The sequence below is a fragment of the Peromyscus californicus genome, unplaced genomic scaffold, assembly GCF_007827085.1.
Source record: "Peromyscus californicus insignis strain IS unplaced genomic scaffold, ASM782708v3 Scaffold_12__1_contigs__length_115047231, whole genome shotgun sequence".
In the NCBI taxonomy this organism is placed as follows: Eukaryota; Metazoa; Chordata; class Mammalia; order Rodentia; family Cricetidae; genus Peromyscus; species Peromyscus californicus.
The window spans coordinates 105,006,397-105,026,353 of record NW_026294413.1 but is presented as its reverse complement, the minus strand read 5'-3'; the positions used below and the strand labels follow the sequence as shown (position 1 = coordinate 105,026,353).

The window sequence follows — 19,957 nt, the reverse complement described above, 5'->3', positions numbered from 1 at the left end:
GAGGCTACAGCCAAATTCTCCTGACATCAATGACGTGTCTACTACGTTTGCCAGGATGATATTTGTGTTAATAATTTGGTTCATTTGTTGTTTAAAAGTTACTCTGTGCTTTATAGCTAGTTGTTTGTGTCCCAGGCACTGTTGTGAGCACATTCTACTCTGCCACTTGTATGTTAAAAACAATCCCTATTGGTCACTTTTCTGTTGGTGGGGCCAAATGTCTGACAAAAGCAACTTACAGGAGAAAGGGCCTCTTCGAGCTCACCATTTGAGGAGGATTTGGTCATTAGTGTGGAGGAAGTGTGACTGCAGGCACATGAGATGGATGTCATTCTGTGTACCAGGAAGCTAAGGAAGATGAGTGATGATGAGCTCATGTTTCCCTTTTTGTCTTATTCAACCCATGGTCCGAATGGCTCTTCCCAACGCAGCTAAACCTTCATGAAATACCCTTACAGACATGCCCAGAGGTGTGGCTCCTATGTTATCTAAATCTAGTCCAGCCAACAGTGAAGGCTAACCATCTCACCATCCTACCAAGTATGGCTCGTATCTCAGCCTATATCCACATACAGTTCTCTGCAATGGTGTTGAGAATTTTTTCATGATCTTTCCCTCACTTTTGCCTCCTTCTCTCACTGAGAAATTAATAGAGCTAGAGAAATGGAGCTAGTTGCTTACAGGCTTCCCCAAGCAAAGAAAAGTCTGTTTTATTTGTTTTTATATTCAGCATGACTGCTATAGTGCTCAGCACATAGTATATGCTAAATATGTTCTGGCTGAAGTCATAAATAAGTGAGTGATTAATAAAAAAATATTTTATCACAGACAGTAAAAAACAACAACAACAGAAAAACATTCCCTTCCTTTTATCCCTGCTCCAGGACTCTCCCAGAATTATTATTATTGCTGCTGCTGCTGTTGTTGTTATTGTAGTTGTTTGTTGCTGTTGTTGTTTTGAGACAGGGTTTCTCTAACCCAGGCTGCCCTGGAACTCAATCTATAAACCTAGCTGGCCTGGAATTGATAGTTCTGCCTGCCTCTGTCTCCCGAGTGCTGGGATTTAAGGCATGTGCCATCACCAACTGCCCCAGAATTGTTAAACTACCTGATGAGATGCTGGAGAAATGGCTTAGCCATTAAGAATACCAGAGCTGGGTTCCTGGCACCCACTCTGGGCAGCACAATTGCTTGTAACTCCAGTTCCAGGGCAGCTGGTGCTCTCTTCTGGCCTCCACATACATGCACCTGCATGCAATTGCATATACTAACCCCAGACATATATACATAAAATTAATTTTTTTCTAATCTTTTAAAAACATAAAAACTTTAAAATTAAAAAATAATGAAATGCTTGATAAGAGCTCTGGAAACCTTGGGTCCAACAGCCAAATCATCGTTTGCCTGACAAAGCAAACTAAGAAAAGCTGTTGTAATTAAAATCGAAACCCTGCTCAATGCCAGCTCACCCTCCAAAGCCTTCCATCTGCATCCGAAGCAGTAATGTTTTCCTAGATTGAAGTCTAAGCAAAGTCATTTCTAATAAATGATGGAAAGGAATAGTTTTCTTCGTGGCTTTTCTGCTTTTCATTTTCACTAAAAAATGAGCCTTCAGTGACCTGTTGTTACAAAAGGTCAATGACAATCCCATGGGGAAATATACCATAAGTTACCAGTCAGCTCAACCTCCATGGTCATGATTGAAACTAAGGGGTTCCCTGAGCCCGAGACCTTCCTAAGCACCCAGATCAGGGAAGGTCCTGTTTCTTCCACCTTTCTGTTTCACATACCAACAAACCATGCACTTTTTAAAACATGATTTGAGCTCGTCTAAAGGCACATGTGTCTTTGGCATGTATTTGGGGGTGTGGCTGTGCACATGAAGAGGAAGAAACAGACACAGGCTGGAAGAAGGCTGCTTCTGATGTTATTTTTAACCAGAGCTTTCTGAGCCCAGGGAGTTTGATCCCACAACTAAACACAACCCCAAAGGGTGTCACTGTAGCTGGGTGTTCTTTCCTTAATCAACAGAATGTCTGTTCTTTCTTTCCACGCAGCAATGGTAGGCTGTGTATTTATTTGCCAGACTGTTGGAGACACCCTTGTTGATTCTACTCAGGCTCTCTATTTTTAGGAAAAGAGCAGCACAACTCATTCCTGGCACCAGCTGTCAGAAGTGCTGGATTTCCTTCTCTGTTCTGTAATTCCTAGTGTGACCCTAAAGGAGGCTCAACCCCTTGAAGCCAATGTCTTGGCCTGGGAAGCACTTGGCTGCTGTAGCAAATAAGGCTGACTACTTTGTTACCTACTATCTCATCTTGAGAAAGGATGAGGTCTTAAGTGCAAGTTCTGAAAGAAGCTTTGTGAAAGAGAGGAGAGTGTACCATCCAGAGCTTCCACACCTGTGCAGCAGCTGCTTCAAATGTTGACCTCTCCCCTCCACTCATGGGCTCCCACACCCTGCTTAGATGACGCCCCCACAGCAAACAGGACCCCTGTGTTTAAGGCACGTTGCTGTTACTCTGGATGCTACTTGGCTCCGTTGAGTCTGTAGTTACCGCCTCTGAGCAAACAATCTTGTCTCTGATTGGGCAGCCTTAGCTTCTGAGGTGTCTTTGCTTTGACATGGTGCTGTTTCTTCACCTTCCTCTTTGTCCTTTGCAGGGTATATCCCCAGCTATTTAGACAAGGATGAGCTGTGTGTAGTGTGTGGGGACAAAGCCACGGGGTACCACTACCGCTGCATCACCTGTGAAGGCTGCAAGGTAAGTGCCAGGGTCCCCAGCGCAGACCACTGTGTAGCACCGTCCTCTCTCAGAGAGCCACTAGAACTCAGTATTAAAAAACAAAATATGACATTCATGGCCTCTGGCCATCAGGGGTCCATTGGGCCTCTTCATTTCTGACATGCTCAAGATCTGAATTTTCCTTTTTCCTAAATCATGACTAACTACATGAAATTTTGCAATAGTGTGGTGTTTTATTTTAAAACAGACAACTAACAAAAAGAATAAATTAATAATACTTACTTGAGTTTTAAAGCATAGTTTTCAATATACAATCAACCCATTGCTTCACCATTTCTCCTCCAATTTTATGTGCAATGTCTGAGAAGACTGAGTCTGTTCCTCCACAGCCTTTTCTGCTGTGGCTTTGCATGAACATGCCATTCTAAGGGTTCCATTAGGCAGAATCTTTGAAGCCACTTAGACTCAATTATGTTCCGGCATTTATTCAAAGTGGCTTTCTACAGAGCCTATAATAAATGGAGTTAGGTTGCCATCAGGTAATTTTGTGCTCTGCAAACCTTTCTTCAGGAGATTCTTGACAAAAATATACTGGTATGTTCACTTCTCCAAAGGGAGCTTACGTCTGCCTACTTACAATCTTCATCAGCAAAATAAAGATAAGCACTATGGAAAATAACTTTTTTTTTAATTTTTTTTTAAATTCATTTATTTATTATGTATACAGCATATGTGACTGCAGGCCAGAAGAGGGCACCAGATCTCATTCAAGGTGGTTGTGAGCCATCATGTGGTTGCTGGGAACCGAACTCAGGACCTCTGGAAGAGCAATCAGTGCTCTCAACCTCTGAGCCATCTCTCCAGCCCCCCGGAAAATAACTTTTGGTCCATTAACCTAGGTTAGAAAATAAACACAAGGCTTAACCCAGTGTGGTACCCATGTAGCTGATGCTGTGTAAACGGGATGTATTAAAAACCAGGGAAGGACTTTGACAAGTTTAAGATAAAACTTGTATTGAAGTTTAAAACACAACTTCCTCTTCCTCTTCCTCTTCCCTTCCCTTCCCTTGTCTTCCTTTTCCATCTTTCCTCCATGCCCTCCTTCCTGCCCTTGCCTTTAAACCCCCATAATTAACAGGTTAGTTCCATTCACACCAAGGTGGGCTACACTTCCCTAGTGGGAGATTTTCCATGCAGGACCCCTGTTTTTTGCACATAATATTAGGAAGCACCTCAGTGATACCTCAGCGTCTCTACAAGGGCGGCAAGCATGCTCCTTTCTCACGCTCCTTTCTGAGGGCCTGGGGCCTCATTTGCCACACCATCAGTTGGAATATGTGTGAAGCAAGGGACTCTCGTCTCCAATATCCTTTTGATACAGAATTTGCAGATGACAAGACTAGGCTAAAGGTTGTGTTGTTTCTATGAAAATAAGGTCTTGTGGAGTTTAAAAAACTAATCACAAGTCCTGGCTGCTTATTAATTAGGAGATTTGCAGTTGCAAACCTGCTTTTGAAAGCATGGTTTCATTGTTTCATTTGAAAGGAATAAGGCTAGCTAGGTGTGGTGCCTCAGGCCTGTAATTCCAGGATTTTAAGACACTATCTCAGGAACACAGCAAGTTCCAGGCAATCCTGGGCTACTGGATAAGTTGGAGGCCAGCGGGGCAACTTACACCCTGTCTCAAAAATAAAAAGTAAAAAGTACTAAGCCAGGTGGTGTTGGCACACGCCTTTAATCCCAGCACTCAGGAGGCAGAGGCAAGAGGATCGCTGAGTTCAATGCCAGCCTAGTCTACAGAGCAAGTTTCAGGACGGCCAGAGCTATACTGAGAAACATTGTCTTAAAAAATAAAAACAAAAACAAAAATGTACTAGGGATACAATGTACTAGGGATGTAGCAGAGTGCCATTATGTCCAACCAACCCCTGGTTCTGGGGAAAAGAGGAAATAATAAGACTGTGTAACTTTAGGTTCATTCTCTTACTTCCAAAATCAGTCGTGGAAGCTAATACTGGAAACCAGCCTTTTGTCTTGTCTTGTTTGCTTTTTCTGAATTGGCCCCCAATGCATACAGCTTCACCTCCCTGGTTGCACCACATGGAATGCTTTTACAACAATATCATAAGATTAAAATTTGAATTGAAAGAAAATACAATGAAAAGTCACCATAACTCTTAATCCCCAAAGCGGTTCGAAAGGCTGGCTGTGTGTGACAGGATACAGTTCCAGCAACTTCCTGAACAAGGAGAGCTTTCACCCCTGACCCTACCTCACTAATGTCAACTAGCATCCCCCCAAGACTACTAGGTGTTTGGAGACCTGATACAGCCAAGATTTCCTTAAAAGAAATATCATAAAGGACCTAGAGAGACGGCTAGGTGATGAAGAGCAATTCCTGCTCTACCAGAGGACCTGAGTCCCCAGGACCCATATCACACAGATCACAACTGCCTGTATCTCCAGCTCCAGGGGATCCAAAGTCCTCTTTTGGCTTCTGAGGACCCCTGCACATCTCAGGGTTTAACACACATGCACACACACATACACACTCACTCACACACACACACAATTTAAAATAAACCTTTAAAAACATAACAAGAAGCATCACATAGCATGACCTAGGCTTCACAGCATCTGTGCCTGTGTATCAGATCAGATCCTGTTTGTGGGTTGCCCCCTTCACAGACCCAGAAAGGAACCTGGGAGGGACAATCTCAAGATTTCTTAATATGATGAAGGAGCAACTTGGGAAAGGTGGAAAGAGTTTTTCAAATGTAGCATCATCTTCAATGGCATCAAGAGATGAAAAGATCACACCTCATAGTTTATTCAAACCTACAGTGTATACGGACAGAATCTGTATTGCCCTAGCAACAGAAAGATTTTGGAGTTTTTAACTGCTGTGATGTGTAACTTGTTACACACTCTGTGTTTTGTGGAAAGAAGGTTGAAGTTGCCCCAGCACAGATTGTTTTCAAAGAAAGACCTAAACACAACAGTTCCCTCTGAATACTGAACTGAGGTGGTATTCTAGTCTCATGCTGTTGCTGTGATAAAACTAACAAAAAGCAACTTATGGGAGGAAGGAATTTATTTGACTTACACTTGCAGGTCGAAGGCCATTATTGGAGGAGTCATGGCAGGAGCCTGAAGCAGAAAGAGGGAGGAAGCCTGCTCGCTGGCTTGTCTATGCTTAGCTAGCTTTCTTATACAGCCCAGGACCACCTACCCAGAGAGTGATGCCACCCACAGTGAGCTAAGCCCTCCTACATCAGTTAACAATAAAGACGTGCTCATAGGGCAAAATTATCAGGGCAGTCCCACAAAGGAGACTCCTTTGGTTGACTCTTAAGTTATGTCAAGATGACAGTGAATGCTTACTAGGATGGATAGTAACATAAGGTCTGTGTGTGTGTGTGTGTGTGTGTGTGTGTGTGTGTGTGTGTGTGTGTGGTTTTGTTATTGTTATTGATGTTATTTTGAGACAGGGTTTCTCTGTGTAGCCCTCGCTGTCCTGGAACCTGCTCTGTAGACCAGGCTGACCTCAGACTCAGAGATCCACCCTGAGTTCTGGGTTTACAGGCATGTGCCATCATGCCTGGCTACATAGAGGTCCTTATATCTTGCTAGTCCATCATCTGGGAAATGAATCTACCTCTTCTCTGAGTACAGAAATGTCTGTTGTAGGTTATAAAGGCAAGTCCTTTGCTCACCTACAGTGAAACATGACCTTACTTATTCCCTAAGAAGCCTCTTTTGTCAGCCCACAAGATCTGATGGGTGGGTTGGTTTTGGTGCTGGGGCCTGAACTCAGAATTTTGTGCATGTTCAGCATATACTGTGCTACTGAACTACACCCCTGAACTCCTAAAATGATTTTTTAAGTAACTGTTTTATCTTTAAGTTTACCTCCAGGAGTTAATTTTCATCACTTTTTAAAATTAGGAGATCTATCATTGTTACATTCACCTAAAAGTAGTAATCCCTTATCACATGTCAAAACATGCTCTGCCATAGGTTAGGATAGTGCGGTAACATAAAAGGGACTTGGTAGGCTCACAAAAGGTACAAGGAACAGCACAGCAAGCTGCTGCAATTCTATTTTCGACAAAAGCAAAGTATCGGTTCTCTCATTTCATCAAAGAGTACACAGAATACCTTTGTGGAGACATAGGGTCTGCCCCCATTCTAGGACACCTCTGCCCACCCTGCCCTGGGGTGCTCTTTATGAGCATCCAGTGTGAGGGAGAAAAGGGGTCATGAGCCTCCTCCGTCTCTGCAGATGTCCACAGCCTCCCCTGGCTGGCTTCTAGGTAAACATGACTTCCTCCAGAAGGGGGCATTGTCCTGCCCCTTCCCAGTCTGTGCTATCCATCTTGCCAGAAATGGCTGGGTTTCTTTTGTCCCCTCTACCCGCTTAGACAGAGAGTCAGAGTTAAGGATGGAAAAGCCAAATGGAAACTTGCATTTCATTCATACATTGCCAGAAAACGTGGCCCTTTGGGCAGGATTCACCCACTCTGCACCTGGGTTTCCCACTTGGTACTGACGTCTCAAATGCGTCTTTGAGTATAGTTCCTGGGCCATAACAGCACACCCATATCATTCAGAGACGTGCACACATGTTCAAGAACACAAAACCCTGATTATCCACATCATTCAGAGGCGTGCACACATGTTCAAGAACACAAAACCCTGATTATCCACATCATTCAGAGGCGTGCACACACATTCAAGAACACAAAACCCTGATTATCCACATCATTCAGAGGCGTGCACACACATTCAAGAACACAAAACCCTTAGGCAATGAGTTTTCCTGTTAGAATGCAGTTTTGAAAAAAAAAAAAAAACATATGCCTTAAAACCACAGATATGAGTCTCAATTACTCCTGCTTTGCTCAATGCAAGGTCTACTCTGGACCCTTTCGTTACAAAGAAAAGCTCTGTCTGAGTGTGGGCTGTGTAGCGGGGCATGTGTCCACAACCAAAGCAAAAAAAAAAAAAAAAAAAAAAAAATGAGCAAACGAAAGTGGGCGGAATGTAGGGCAACTGGTATTTCTCCAAAAAAGTGAGAGACCCCCTTTGAGTTTTAATAAAGAACTCTTTCAAAATGTGTTTGTTAGGTTAAATGAAAGTTTGGGGGATTAGCGAGAAGAAACTTTTTATATATTTCGCTCATTTAAGTAATACAGCAAAACCATTTCATTGTATTATCAGCTAAGCAGTTAAGGAAATAAGATTTAGAATGCGCATGTGTGTTGTGGGTCACATTTGGAATCTGGGATCCCAGCATTTGGGAGACTAAACAACAAGGATCACAAGTTCAAGGACATCCAGGACTGTAGAGAAAGTTTCAAGCAAGCCCTGATTCCATAGCAATATCCTGTTTTAGGAGAAAAAACTAATATGGAATACAGCTCCTGGGTTGTAAGCCAAGTGACCACGTGATCTGTGGCAAGTGATTGAACCCCCCTAAGGCATAGTTTTGTAGTCTGCACAATGATATCATTAATAGAACCTCCCAAGTAAGGTTGTGGAGCAAAGGGACACAGAATGCATCTGCCTCTCTGTCTGTGGCCTCACAGTCAGAGCTCACTACCATTGTTAGTTCCTGTGCATTCATCAGTGGCCAGAACTTAGGACTCAAGTCCAGAAAGGCTCTGGACTAATGCCTTTAAGGCCCAGCATAGTGGTAAACACCTAAATCCTAACACCTGAGAGGCTGAGACGAGAGAGTCATGAGTTCAAACCCAGCCTAGAATATATAGAAAGTTGCATTATAGGCCAGCCAAGGCTACATAGCAAGACCCTGTATCAAAATAAATAAATAACAGTCTGGAGCAAGTTATGGAAATCAGCCAAACTAGAATCTACTGGTGTTCTTCAGAAAGGAGGAAGCATATTGCCCTCCTATGCCTACAGACACTGGAGGGAAAGGGGGTTTTAGATGTAAAAGCTCCAAGCTCAACTTTTCTGTTCTTAGAGTCCTGTTGTTTGAAAGGTTGAGGGAACTGGTCATGGACATCTTTTTTTTTTTTTTTTCTTTTTTCCCCTTTTCTCTCATTTTTTTTGAAAATAGATTCTTCTCTCAATTAATGCATCCTGAACACAGTTTCCTCCCTCTCTCTTCCCAGCACTGCCCCCACCTCCCCTCGCCCCAGATCCACTCTGTTTCCTCTTAGAAAAGAGCAGACATCCAAAAGACAACAGCCAAACAGGACAAAACAAGATACAATCGGACAAGGCAAAAGCCCTCACATCACGGCTGGACAAGGCAGCCCAACAGGAGGAAAATGCTCCCAAGAGCAGGCAAAGGAGTCAGAGACACACCTGCTCCCACAGTTAGGAGTCCCACAAAAACACCAGGTTAACAGCCATAGCATACACTCAGAGGACCTGGTGCAGATCCATGCAGGCCGTGCTGGCCACTTCAGTCTCTGTGAGCCTAGACGAGCCCTGCTTAGTTGATTCGGTGAGCCATGTTCTCCTGGTGTCCTCCACCCCCTCTGACTCCTACAATCTCCCCCTTCTTCCATGGGGTTCCCTGATTTTGTAGGGGAAGGACCCAATAAAGACCTCCAATTTAGACTCTCTTGGCTCATAATGTCTGGCTGTGGGTCTCTGTATCTGCTTCTATCTGCTGCTGAAGGAAGCCTCTCTGACAATGACTGGACAAGGCACCCATCCATAAGTATAGAAGAATAATTAGGAGTCATTATGAGCCCCAGCACATCTTGCAGGCAGGACAGATTGTATAGGTCAAAGGTTTTATGGCTGCTTTGGTGTCCAGGTTTCTCTTTCTGTAGCCTGCAGAGTACCTTCCCACACCACAGAGACTAGAACGTAGGGGTGAAGGCTCCATGCAAGCACCAGATCGACCTCTCTATGTTCAATGAGCTGTGTGGATGTTGTCCTTCACAATGGACCCCGCTGTCAGTTTTCAGAGAGCGACCCTCTGTCCCACCATCAGCCTGGGTTGTTTAGGAATTTCCACAGGAATCTCCTTGGCCAACAATTCAACCAAATATAACATCCCACCACTGGGAGCCTTGCCTGTTAAGAGATGGCCAATTCAAACTGTATCCCCCATTACTAGGAGTCCTCACTAGAACCACCCTTATAGATTCTGGGAAGTTTCTATTGCAGTAGGTTTCCACACTACCACACCCCCAGTGCTCCCAGTTACACCTGTCTCTCCCTGCACTCTCATCCTCCACTATCACCACCCCAACCTGATTCCTCCTGCTCCTATTCCCATCTTCCTCCAGTCCACCCACAAGATTTATTCTATTTTCCCTTCCCAGGGAGGTTCATGCATGCCCCCCCCCCAGAGCTCTCCTCTTTACCTCTCTGGGTCTGTGCATTGTAGCTTGATTATCATTACTTAATAGCTAATGCCCACTTATAAGTGAGTACATACCATATTTGTCTTCCTGGGTTTGGCTTACTTCACTCAGGATTTTTTTCAAGTTCCATTCAATTGCCTGCAAATTTCATGTTGCCATTTTTTAAACAACTGAGTAATACTCCATTGTGTAAATGTACCACATTTACTTTATCCATTCTTCAGTTGAGGGACATCTAGCTCGTTTTCAGGTTCTGGCTATTATGAATGAAGCCACAATGAACATGGTTGAGCAAGTGTCCTTATAGTAAGATGGAGTGTCCTTTGGGTATAGGTTATGGTCGTTTTAGGACTCAGACAAGAATTAAATAAAATCTCTAAATGGAATAAAGATACATATTTAAGCCGGGCGGTGGTGGCACACACCTTTAATCCCAGCACTCAAGAGGCAGAGCCAGGAGGATCTCTGTAAGTTAGAGGCCAGCCTGGTCTACAGAGCAAGATCCAGGACAGACACCAAAACTACACAGAGAAACCCTGTCTCAAAAAACTAATATATATATATATATATACCAAACAATTTAAAATGTTCTTAGTGTATGTTTCATTGTACGTAGTAGTAGGTTTCTTAAGGAAATATTCTTGCAAGTGTCTTTAAATAAAGAAACTGTCAATCAAGTATCCTGCTGTTCAGGATAAAGTAATAAAGCTTTTCATTCACTTAGCTTAGCAACATAATTAATACCCTATGAAATAAAAGTTATACCATTTAGAGTATAGAGAAATAAAAGCAAAAACCAGATTGCCTGTCAGCTTTGTTTCCTTGAATAAATGCCCCAACAATGTAGACCTAACTTGCAGCCCTGTGAAACCTCCCTCAGCTCCTTAGATTCACTTGTGTCCACCACCCTCTATTTGAGAGTATAAAGTTGGAGGCCCCAGCCCGGGCTAAGACCAGCACAGTTGATCTCATTCTCAGGTAGACACAAAACTCCCGAGTCATCTAGTTTCAGAAAATATGAATGTTTTCTTGGGTCTTTCTTATTTAGGGTTTCTTTAGAAGAACCATTCAGAAAAGTCTCCATCCATCTTATTCCTGTAAATATGAAGGAAAATGCGTCATAGACAAAGTCACTCGCAACCAGTGCCAGGAATGTCGCTTTAAGAAATGCATCTATGTTGGCATGGCAACAGACTGTAAGTAGATGCTCTTCATTTGCTTGATACTGAGGAGTGTCGACTGGGGGAAGGGTTCAGTTCAAGAGCAACGAAGAAAGCAGGAACCTCTGTGGACAGTCTGGCTCTTATACACACCCCTTCCTCCCTGCCTTGATGGAGGGGCGGCGGGAACCATTGGCTTTCTTCTTCCTGGCTCGTCAATTCCCTACTTCCAAAGCATCCAGATGATGGGGGAAGGGGGGTTAGGTCATGCCTGTGTGTGTTGGAAGGGTAGCCTATTAGCAAGCCTGTTCCACACTCCAAATGAGAGAACTTGTCCGTGTAGCATAGCCACTTCTCACAGGCAGGCTTCATGTGTGGGGAGGTTTAGAGACCAGTCCTTGGGTTTTCAAAAACAAATAAACTAAATTGGTTGACCTTTTTTGGAGATATGGTACTGGCAGAAAACATCATGTACAAGAATTTTTTAAGAATTCAAAGTTGAATGTTCCCACATGAATCATCCCACTGTTGATTGCTTATTGTATTTTTAGCCAAAAAAAAATTTTTTTAGCTAAAGCTGTACTATCCAATTTTCTAAGTGCTATATCATAGGCAGTGAGATTAGCCTTGGGGTCTCTCCTCCCAACCCTCACCCAGGGATTTGCACCAGTCACCTTAATTATCATGAAACAAAGAACTGTGCCATTCAGAATATGCATCCTCCCCTCTGCCAGGAATCAATAAGAATGATTTCCATAGCCATCATGTTTACATATCAGAGGTTTCAATCATGAGTTTAAAAGAGAAAGAAAAGCACTGGAAAGAAAGAAAAGCCAATGAGAACTTTCCTGGCATAAGAAAAAATAATCCTACTTTATGTTGCACCTCAGGCCCAGGGCATCTTTAACTCTAAAGGATTTGGACCCTTTTCTGACCAGGATGTGAACATGATTAGCTTAAAACCAAATACTAATATGTCACTGTTCCAAACCACCATTATTTAAGTAGCCATTTCATTGTTTTATTAAGTTTAAGGTATGAGTAGTTATGGGGTTAAAAATGCTCAAGGTCCAGCTAAACAGTGTGGATATACATTTTGAGGTCTTTTACTTACTTATGAGACATTTTAAAAGGTCCAGGTTTCTCAACATAAAAACCTCTGCTCAGAGACGGCCAGATATTTCATCAGGTAGAGGCACCTGCCACCAGGCCTGACAACCTAAACTCAATCCCTGTGACCCGTATGATGGAAGGAGAAAACTGACTCCCACGGGTATCCTGTGACTGTGCTGTGGGCATGTGCACACACCACACACACACACACACACACACACACACACACACACACACACACACACAAAATTAAACAAATCATAATAACAAGAAGAAAGAAGGAAGGAAAGAAGAGAAGGAGGGAGGGAGAGAGGAAAGGAGGGAGGGAGGGAGGAAGGGAGGGAAGGAGAGAGGGAGAGAGGGAAGGAGGGAGGGAGGGAAGAAGGGAGGAAAGGAGGGAGGGAGGGAGGGAAGGAGGGAGGGAGGGAAGGAGGGAGGGAGGGAAGGAGGGAGGGAGGGAAGGAGGGAGGGAGGGAAGGAGGGAGGGAAGGAGGGAGAGAGGGAGGGAGGGAAATCTCTGCCCAAGTCACAGACCTACTACTACTAGGTACATGATTCCAGAGTTAAGCTTTAGGTTTCTTGCTTGAGAAATCACCACCTACCTCACAGACCCAGGTCCAGGATTCAGGCTGTAACACATGTCAAATGCAACAGTGTGACATGCTGGAAGCCTTTGGGCATTGTGAGCCTTTAGGAAGTGAGCCAAAGTTACCTCACAGGACTACTCCATGTTTCCCACATTAGCAAATACTCATGTGACATTAAGATCCAATTCTGATGAGATCATCTGGGATTGCCTGTGAATTAGCTGGGCACCTTGCTTCTCTTCTTCATGCTGTGTCTGCCCTGTACATTGTCCAAGGACAGTCAGTTGTAGGAACTGAAGCAAGAGTCCTGAGTCTTCCTCCACCTCTACCATGAACTTGATGCATGACTTTAGGCAAATCACAGGCTCTGGATACGTGCCCTCCTCTGTGGAAAGAGGAAGATGAACTCGATACTGTCTGAGGTCATCTGACTCCTGAGTCTTGGAGATGGGCAGTTGGCTTGGGGTAGGAGTGCTTTCTGGGAAAGCAAGAAGACCCAAATTCTCACCATGAGCACCCACATAAAATCTGGCCATGGCCACATGTACCTGTAACCCCAGTGTTGGTAGTGGAGACAGGTATATTTGTGGGACTCATTGGCCAGGAGCCTCATTGGCCAGGATCTGAGCCTAACTGCAAGCTTCAGGTTCAGTGAGTGACCCTGGCTCAAATAATGTGAAGAGGGATTGAGGAAAACACCTGGCATACTTCTCTGGCCTCTGCATGTGTATACAAAGGTTCACTAACACACACGCGCACACACACACACACACATACACACACACACACACACTTTTTAGGTAAAATAAGATGAAGAGATGATGTGGTTCTGAGTATCAACAGGCTTCTGTGAACCTACATGGTCAAGGGAGAATACCAAGTCCACAGAGTTATTCTCTGACCTTCACAATGTGTCACAGCATATGTACACCTATCCCACACACACACACACACACACACACACACACACACACACACACACACACACACACAATATAATAATAATCTTTAAGTAAGATAAAACAAAACCTCAGTCTTACTATAAGTCTGGTAAAACAGTCTCATTTGGAAACTGACCACAGAAAGAGATGTTTCTTGTTCCTTTTTGCACAAATGGAAAGCTTATGACTACATTCACTCAGTGCTTACAGCTCATTGCCATAGTGCATGGGTTTAATTAATCCCATCTCATAAAGGGAGACATGAAAGCTCAGAGAGCCTAAGAAACTTGCTTAGAAGTCACACTGCTAGAAGGTGGTAGTGTCAGGATTCAAACCCAAGTCTTTCTAGATTCCCAGCAAAGGCACTTCATCTACCATCAGGGTAGACCAGGTACAAAGCCTTGGGAAGACATACCTGTGAGGCTCTAGAGAGTCCCAGCCACATCACAGTCTGCTCTTATAGAAGCCAGGAAGAGTTCTTTTCCCTCCCATCACTACTCCAGCAGACTTCCTAAACTGGAAGGACAGAAGCCCCAGGAATGAATGCAGATGGCAGCCCACTTGATTTCCCAAGTAGTGTGGGTTTTAAGTCTCTCTGCTTCAGTCTGATTTTAGGGCCACTGCCTTCTGCAGAGCTGAGTTCCTGGTGCCCAGGTTCCTTCAAAGCTCTGTTTTGGAAAGTTGGTCTGGGCACTGGGAGCTTGGCACTGGGCTCATACTGGGCAGTGGTCAATCAGAGGCAGTTTGCTATGGAAGGGAGAATGTGCCTAGTCAGTAGTTCTCTAAGTCAGTAGTTCTCAACCTGGGGGTCACAACCCCTTTGGGGTCAAATGACCCTTTCACAGGAGTCACCAAAAACCATCAAAAAACACAAATTTTCACATTATGATTCATAACAATAACAAAATTACAGTTATGAAGTAGCAACAAACTAATTTTATGCTTGGAGGTCACCACAACATGAGGAACTGTATAAAAGGGTCACAGCATTAGGGAGGTTGAGAATCGCTGCTCTAAGCCATCAAGCCCAGAGCCCAGGCTCAGAACCTACAGTCTGCTCCAAGCTCCAGATCACCGGCGGGTCCCTCTCTCCTCCCTCCCTCCCAGTGGTACTGGATGACAGCAAGCGGCTAGCCAAGCGGAAGCTGATCGAGGAGAACCGTGAGAAGAGGCGCCGGGAAGAGCTGCAGAAATCGATTGGGCACAAACCGGAGCCCACGGATGAGGAGTGGGAGCTCATCAAGACGGTCACCGAGGCCCATGTGGCCACCAATGCCCAGGGCAGCCACTGGAAGCAGAAGCGGAAATTTCTGGTAAGGTTCCTTGCCAAGCTCACTATCCACTTACGCTCCCATTTTCTGGGTTAGAGTCCTCTGGACCCTGCTGCCGTTAGTGCCTCCTTTTCCTGCCGGTGAGGTGCAGCTCAGAGAGGCCAGGGGCTTGAACTGCGATTGTGCCAGCGGGGGTATGGGGGTGGGGGTGGGGCGTGCCAGCGGGGTATGGGGGTGGGGGTGGGGCAGTGTTGGGGGGGGGTGCAGAGGCTGCGGATGGTCATTCACTGGAGCCCAGAGCTGCTTGCCAGGCCTCTGACCTCAGGGTGCTTTTCCTGTTAGTGAGGCCAGGGCTGGAACGGCTCCTTGGGAAATTCTGATACCTGCTGGCTTACCCTTCTCCCCAACCCTCCTGCCTTCAGATTCCCAGTGTACATACTCAGCCTTCGAGGCTCATCCACATGCATGCCCCCTTAAGCAGAATCTCTAGAAGGAAGGGTCCCAAACCTCAGCTCGTAGTGTTTGTTTGTTTGTTGTTGTTTCTTTATTTTTGAGATCATATTTTTTCATGATTTATTATTATTATTATTATTATTATTATTATTATTTTACATCCAGACCACAGTTTCCCCTCCCTCCTGTAGTTGAAGTTTTTCTGTGTCTAACTGGTTCCTGTAGCCGCTCAGACCCAAGTAAACACACAGAGACTTATAAATTGTATGACCATGGCAGGCTTCTTGCTATCTCTTTCTTATATCTTAAATTAACCCATTTCTATTAATCTATAAGTTGCCATGTGACTTGTGGCTTACTGGTACTTTTATATCTCACTTCCTCTGTGTCTGGCTGGTGACTCCTGACTCAGCCTTCCTTTCCCAGAATTCTCCTCTCTCTTTATCCTGTCTTTTTTCAAAAAGGAAGGTTTTAACTTTAACATGGTAAAATTACATATAACAAAACAATTATCAAGCAAGAATTACAGTTTTAATATCTAGTCTATTTGTATTTGGCAAAATTAAAGAAGATATCCTATCTGTCCTATATTTGTGAGTCTAAGGTTTTTTATATTACTTTTACTTTTTCTTTAAAGACTTTATTTTTTAAAACTATCTATTTTTTATATAACTGTATATATTACTTTTTTTTCTCTTTCAAGCCTATGCACACGTGGACACAGAAAAACTTCAGCTACACCCTCCTCTCCTCACAGTCCCTTCCCATGATCTAAGTTTTTATCTGTAAAAGTCAAAATGCTAATCTAGGAATAAAAGCTTGAGTCCAGGAGCCAGGGAATAAGAGTGTAGGGATGGGGGAGGTATGGAGACAAGGCAGATCTTTTCAGATCTGTGGGTGCTTAGTGGATTTTGCAGTGAAAGCCCTTGCCATTCATTTCTCAACCAGACTTCCTAGTACTCCGAGTTTGCTGGAGCTACTATCCCCATTTTACAGATGCGAAAACTAAGCTCATACATAGATGATATGACAGTAAGTGGCTAAGCCAGGCCTCAAAGCCAAGCCTCTGGTCCAAGTCACCCCCCCCCACACACACACACACCTCATCAGACAGACCACCTGCTCTAGCCAGTATCTAGCCACCTCCGAGACTGGCTCTGCTTTCAGTGTATGACATAAAGGCTTTTGGGAGTGCCTCGTTGGCAGCAAAGCCTGTGGATCTGTCTGCACATCAGAGGTGCTCTCTTTAAACGAGAAGCTACAGTGGTGGAATTACCTATGCACTGCAACAGCAGCATTATGATGCCGTGGTTTCAGGCTTGCAAAACGCAGAACGCCTAGGCAGGAAGATCGCAAGTTCAAGGCCTGCTTGAGCTCCAAGTCCAGCCTAGGCAGCTTAATAAGATCCTATCTCAAAAGTAAAAGCAAAGAAAGAGCCAGGGATACAGCTCAGAGGGAGAGCAGTTGCCAGGCCCCATGTGGTCCTGGGCCAATCCCCAGGACCAACAATGACAATTATGAAAGGAATTTTGGGGGAGAAAAGGCTATGCATAATCCACCTGTTCTGAAACAAATTCTCTCACTGTCACTGTAACAGATACTGTCACACATCACCAGTACTGTGTTGATGGTCTCTAGAAAAGTCACCAAACACTCAAGTGATTCAAGCCCCAACTCTTGGAGCCCTACTTTCCCCTCCCTCTGCCAACCCTACAGATAGAGATGAAGAACACCTCCAATTACAGGAGAGAGACGTGGGAAGCTTATGGGGCTCCCTCAGCTAGATTGTGCTAGAACATGGGGAGCATGTGCAGCCGGTGCCCCGTCTGTCTAGACTCCTCCTGCCTACCACCCACGTAGCCTTACTGAATGGGAGGGCAGCGCCCTGGTACTTCACCTTTGGCCCCATCCTGGTGTGCCTGTCCGGAAATTAAACTGCACTAATTCTGGATCAACAGGCTAATTCCAAACCAATCTATCTAGACCCCATAAGTGCCGAGCCCAGCATGCCCACAGGCCTCGGTCCACCTCAGTCCATCCCCACATGTGTGGGCCACAGCCAGGCCTGGAGCTCCGTTCTGATTTCAAGTAGTCCACAGGAAGTGGAATTCAAGCTGAGTTCTGAGTCAGATGGAGGAGTCAGGTCCGTTCTGGACTTCTGGGGAATTTTATGCTTTCATTTTTTTGCCTCTAGGTGGGGATGAATCTAACTAACCCTGTTTCTGTTATCACTAAAGTGTTTCTATTCAGAGTTTAAGGATTTATCCTCTGAAGTTATGTTTATGCATGTGTGTCTGTGTGGGGATAAGTGTATGTGTGTACATGTGTATCTGTGTGGGGATATGTTTTTGTGTGTGTGTCTGTGTCTGTGTCTGTGTGGGGATAAGTGTCTGTGTGTACATGTGTGTCTGTGTGGGGATGTGAGTATGTGTGTGCATGTGTCTGTGTGGGGATGTGTGTATGTGCATATGTGTCTGTGTGGGGATATGTATATATGTGTGCATGTGTGTCTGTGGGTACATGTGTATCTGTGTGGGGATATGTGTGTGTGTACATGTGTATATGTAGGTGCAGATGCCCTTAGAGACCAGAGGTGTCAGATCCCTCTGGAGCTGGGGTTACAGGTGGTTGTGAGCCCCCTAATCCAAGTGCTGGGAACTCAGCTTGGGTCCTTTGCAAGAGCAGTATGCACACTTAACCTGAGCTATCTCTTCTGCCCCAAGACTAGCAAGCCTGCCTGCCTCCAAGTTCTCACTTGAGTTCTTGCCCTGGCTCCCGGCAGGGAGCAGCTCTAACAGGAAGTATAGGCTAAATAAGCCCCATTAAGTTGCTTTTGGCGAGAGTGTTTCATCACAGCAATGGAAAACAAATGAATAGTATCCATGTACCGAAAGTTCGCCATGGACAGAGGGACGGTCTAGGGCTTATGTTTCCTGTGTGGCTGATGTGTCCTCTTTGTGCTTAGAGCACTGCTTACTGTTTCATTGGTTTTGTGTGCTGATGTTCCACCTTGTTCTGGAGAAGGAGTGAAGAGGCTGGTGGCCTTGGTAGTGCGGTCACTGTAGGGACTGAGAATCATATGCTGTCATGGAAGCTGTACTATTCATTTGCCAGGAATGAGTGTCTGGTCCCCAAAAAGAACAACAACTTCCTTTGCCCTCAAGGACAGGCTCCAACCAAGTCAGGAAAAGAGGTGGTGGGATGATCTGGTTTCCAGATCTGTGTTTCCATCTGAGAAAATGAGAGTGTTTGGCAAATGAGGAACTTTTGCAAAATCCATGCCATTTCATAATGAACCTAAACCCATGCTGTCAAGCCGCATCCAGAAGCATTTAAATTATGTTGTTTTCGTGCTTTTCGTCAATCCACTTCAGTCTCCGAGGTTACAGAAATGTTTTCAACAGTGAAGACACTGTTTTGAAAAGCAGAAGTGGGCTGAGGAGGGAGGCTTGTTTCTACCCTCTCCGTGGCAGGAAGACGCTGGCACAAAACCCACACCCACTGCAGCCTGCTGTGCACGTGGTCGTAATCATCTGGCAACACTGCACTGTTCTCCTCCCTGGTGCATGAGAGGGGGCAGCTGCAGACTTCTGCACAAGAATGAAATGTGACCGTTAGAGTCAGGACAGACCTGCCCTGTGCAGTGTCAGAGGGGGCACAGACCGGAGGGTCAGAGAGGTGCATTTGTGGTCTGCGTGGTCAGATCCTCCAGTCTGTCACCCCAAATCATCATTTCAGAAGCAGGGAGGAGAGCCTAGCGGTGTGGGGACAGACACTGGAGCCCAGATCTAGTCCTTCCTAATGTGTGATCTTGAGTAAACTCTGTCACGCACACACACACACACACCTACAGTTCATTTGCCTTGTGACCATCTCAAATGGTGTAAAAACTGTTCACTGTAAAGGATACAGCGGTGCCTGGCATCCCGTGCTCCATGGCATCCCATGCTCCATGCATCATCCCACCCCTCACCACTCTCACTGTCTTATCCCATTCATCCCAGGAAGCAGAAGCCTGGAGTCGTGTCCCAGACCCCAAGGCCCTGAATGCATCCCTGTCCTTCTCCATGGCTTTGTAATGGTGTGAGCAGACACCTGCTGAACAGAGAGGACTCATCCACCTGGCCAAATCCCACTCTGCCAGTGCCAGGGAGCTGCCAGGCTAAGCTGAGATGTCCTTGGCTTCCAGCCAGCCATTTGAAACAAGGCCAACTGGCCACATCTCCTGCTTACCCCGAACAATGCTAAGGAAACCTCAACACAGAGGGCCAGCTGGCAGAGGTCTGTGTAACTGCAGCCTCCCCAGTGCCGAGCAGAGGCTAGTGCCTGTACA

At 45.1% G+C, this 19,957-nt stretch overlaps 1 protein-coding gene across 12 annotated transcripts in view; it reads left to right on the top strand.

The window, feature by feature from the left end:
* The window catches only part of Thrb (thyroid hormone receptor beta), a 368,302-nt gene that overhangs the window by 328,222 nt on the left and 20,123 nt on the right, over positions 1-19,957 (top strand). For all 12 annotated transcript variants that reach the window (XM_052734047.1, XM_052734042.1, XM_052734046.1 and 9 more), the window contains 3 exons: positions 2,665-2,765; positions 11,148-11,295; positions 15,008-15,213. In XM_052734047.1, the coding sequence (XP_052590007.1) occupies positions 2,665-2,765; positions 11,148-11,295; positions 15,008-15,213 (455 nt within the window). The remainder of the gene's footprint in view (positions 1-2,664; positions 2,766-11,147; positions 11,296-15,007; positions 15,214-19,957) is intronic.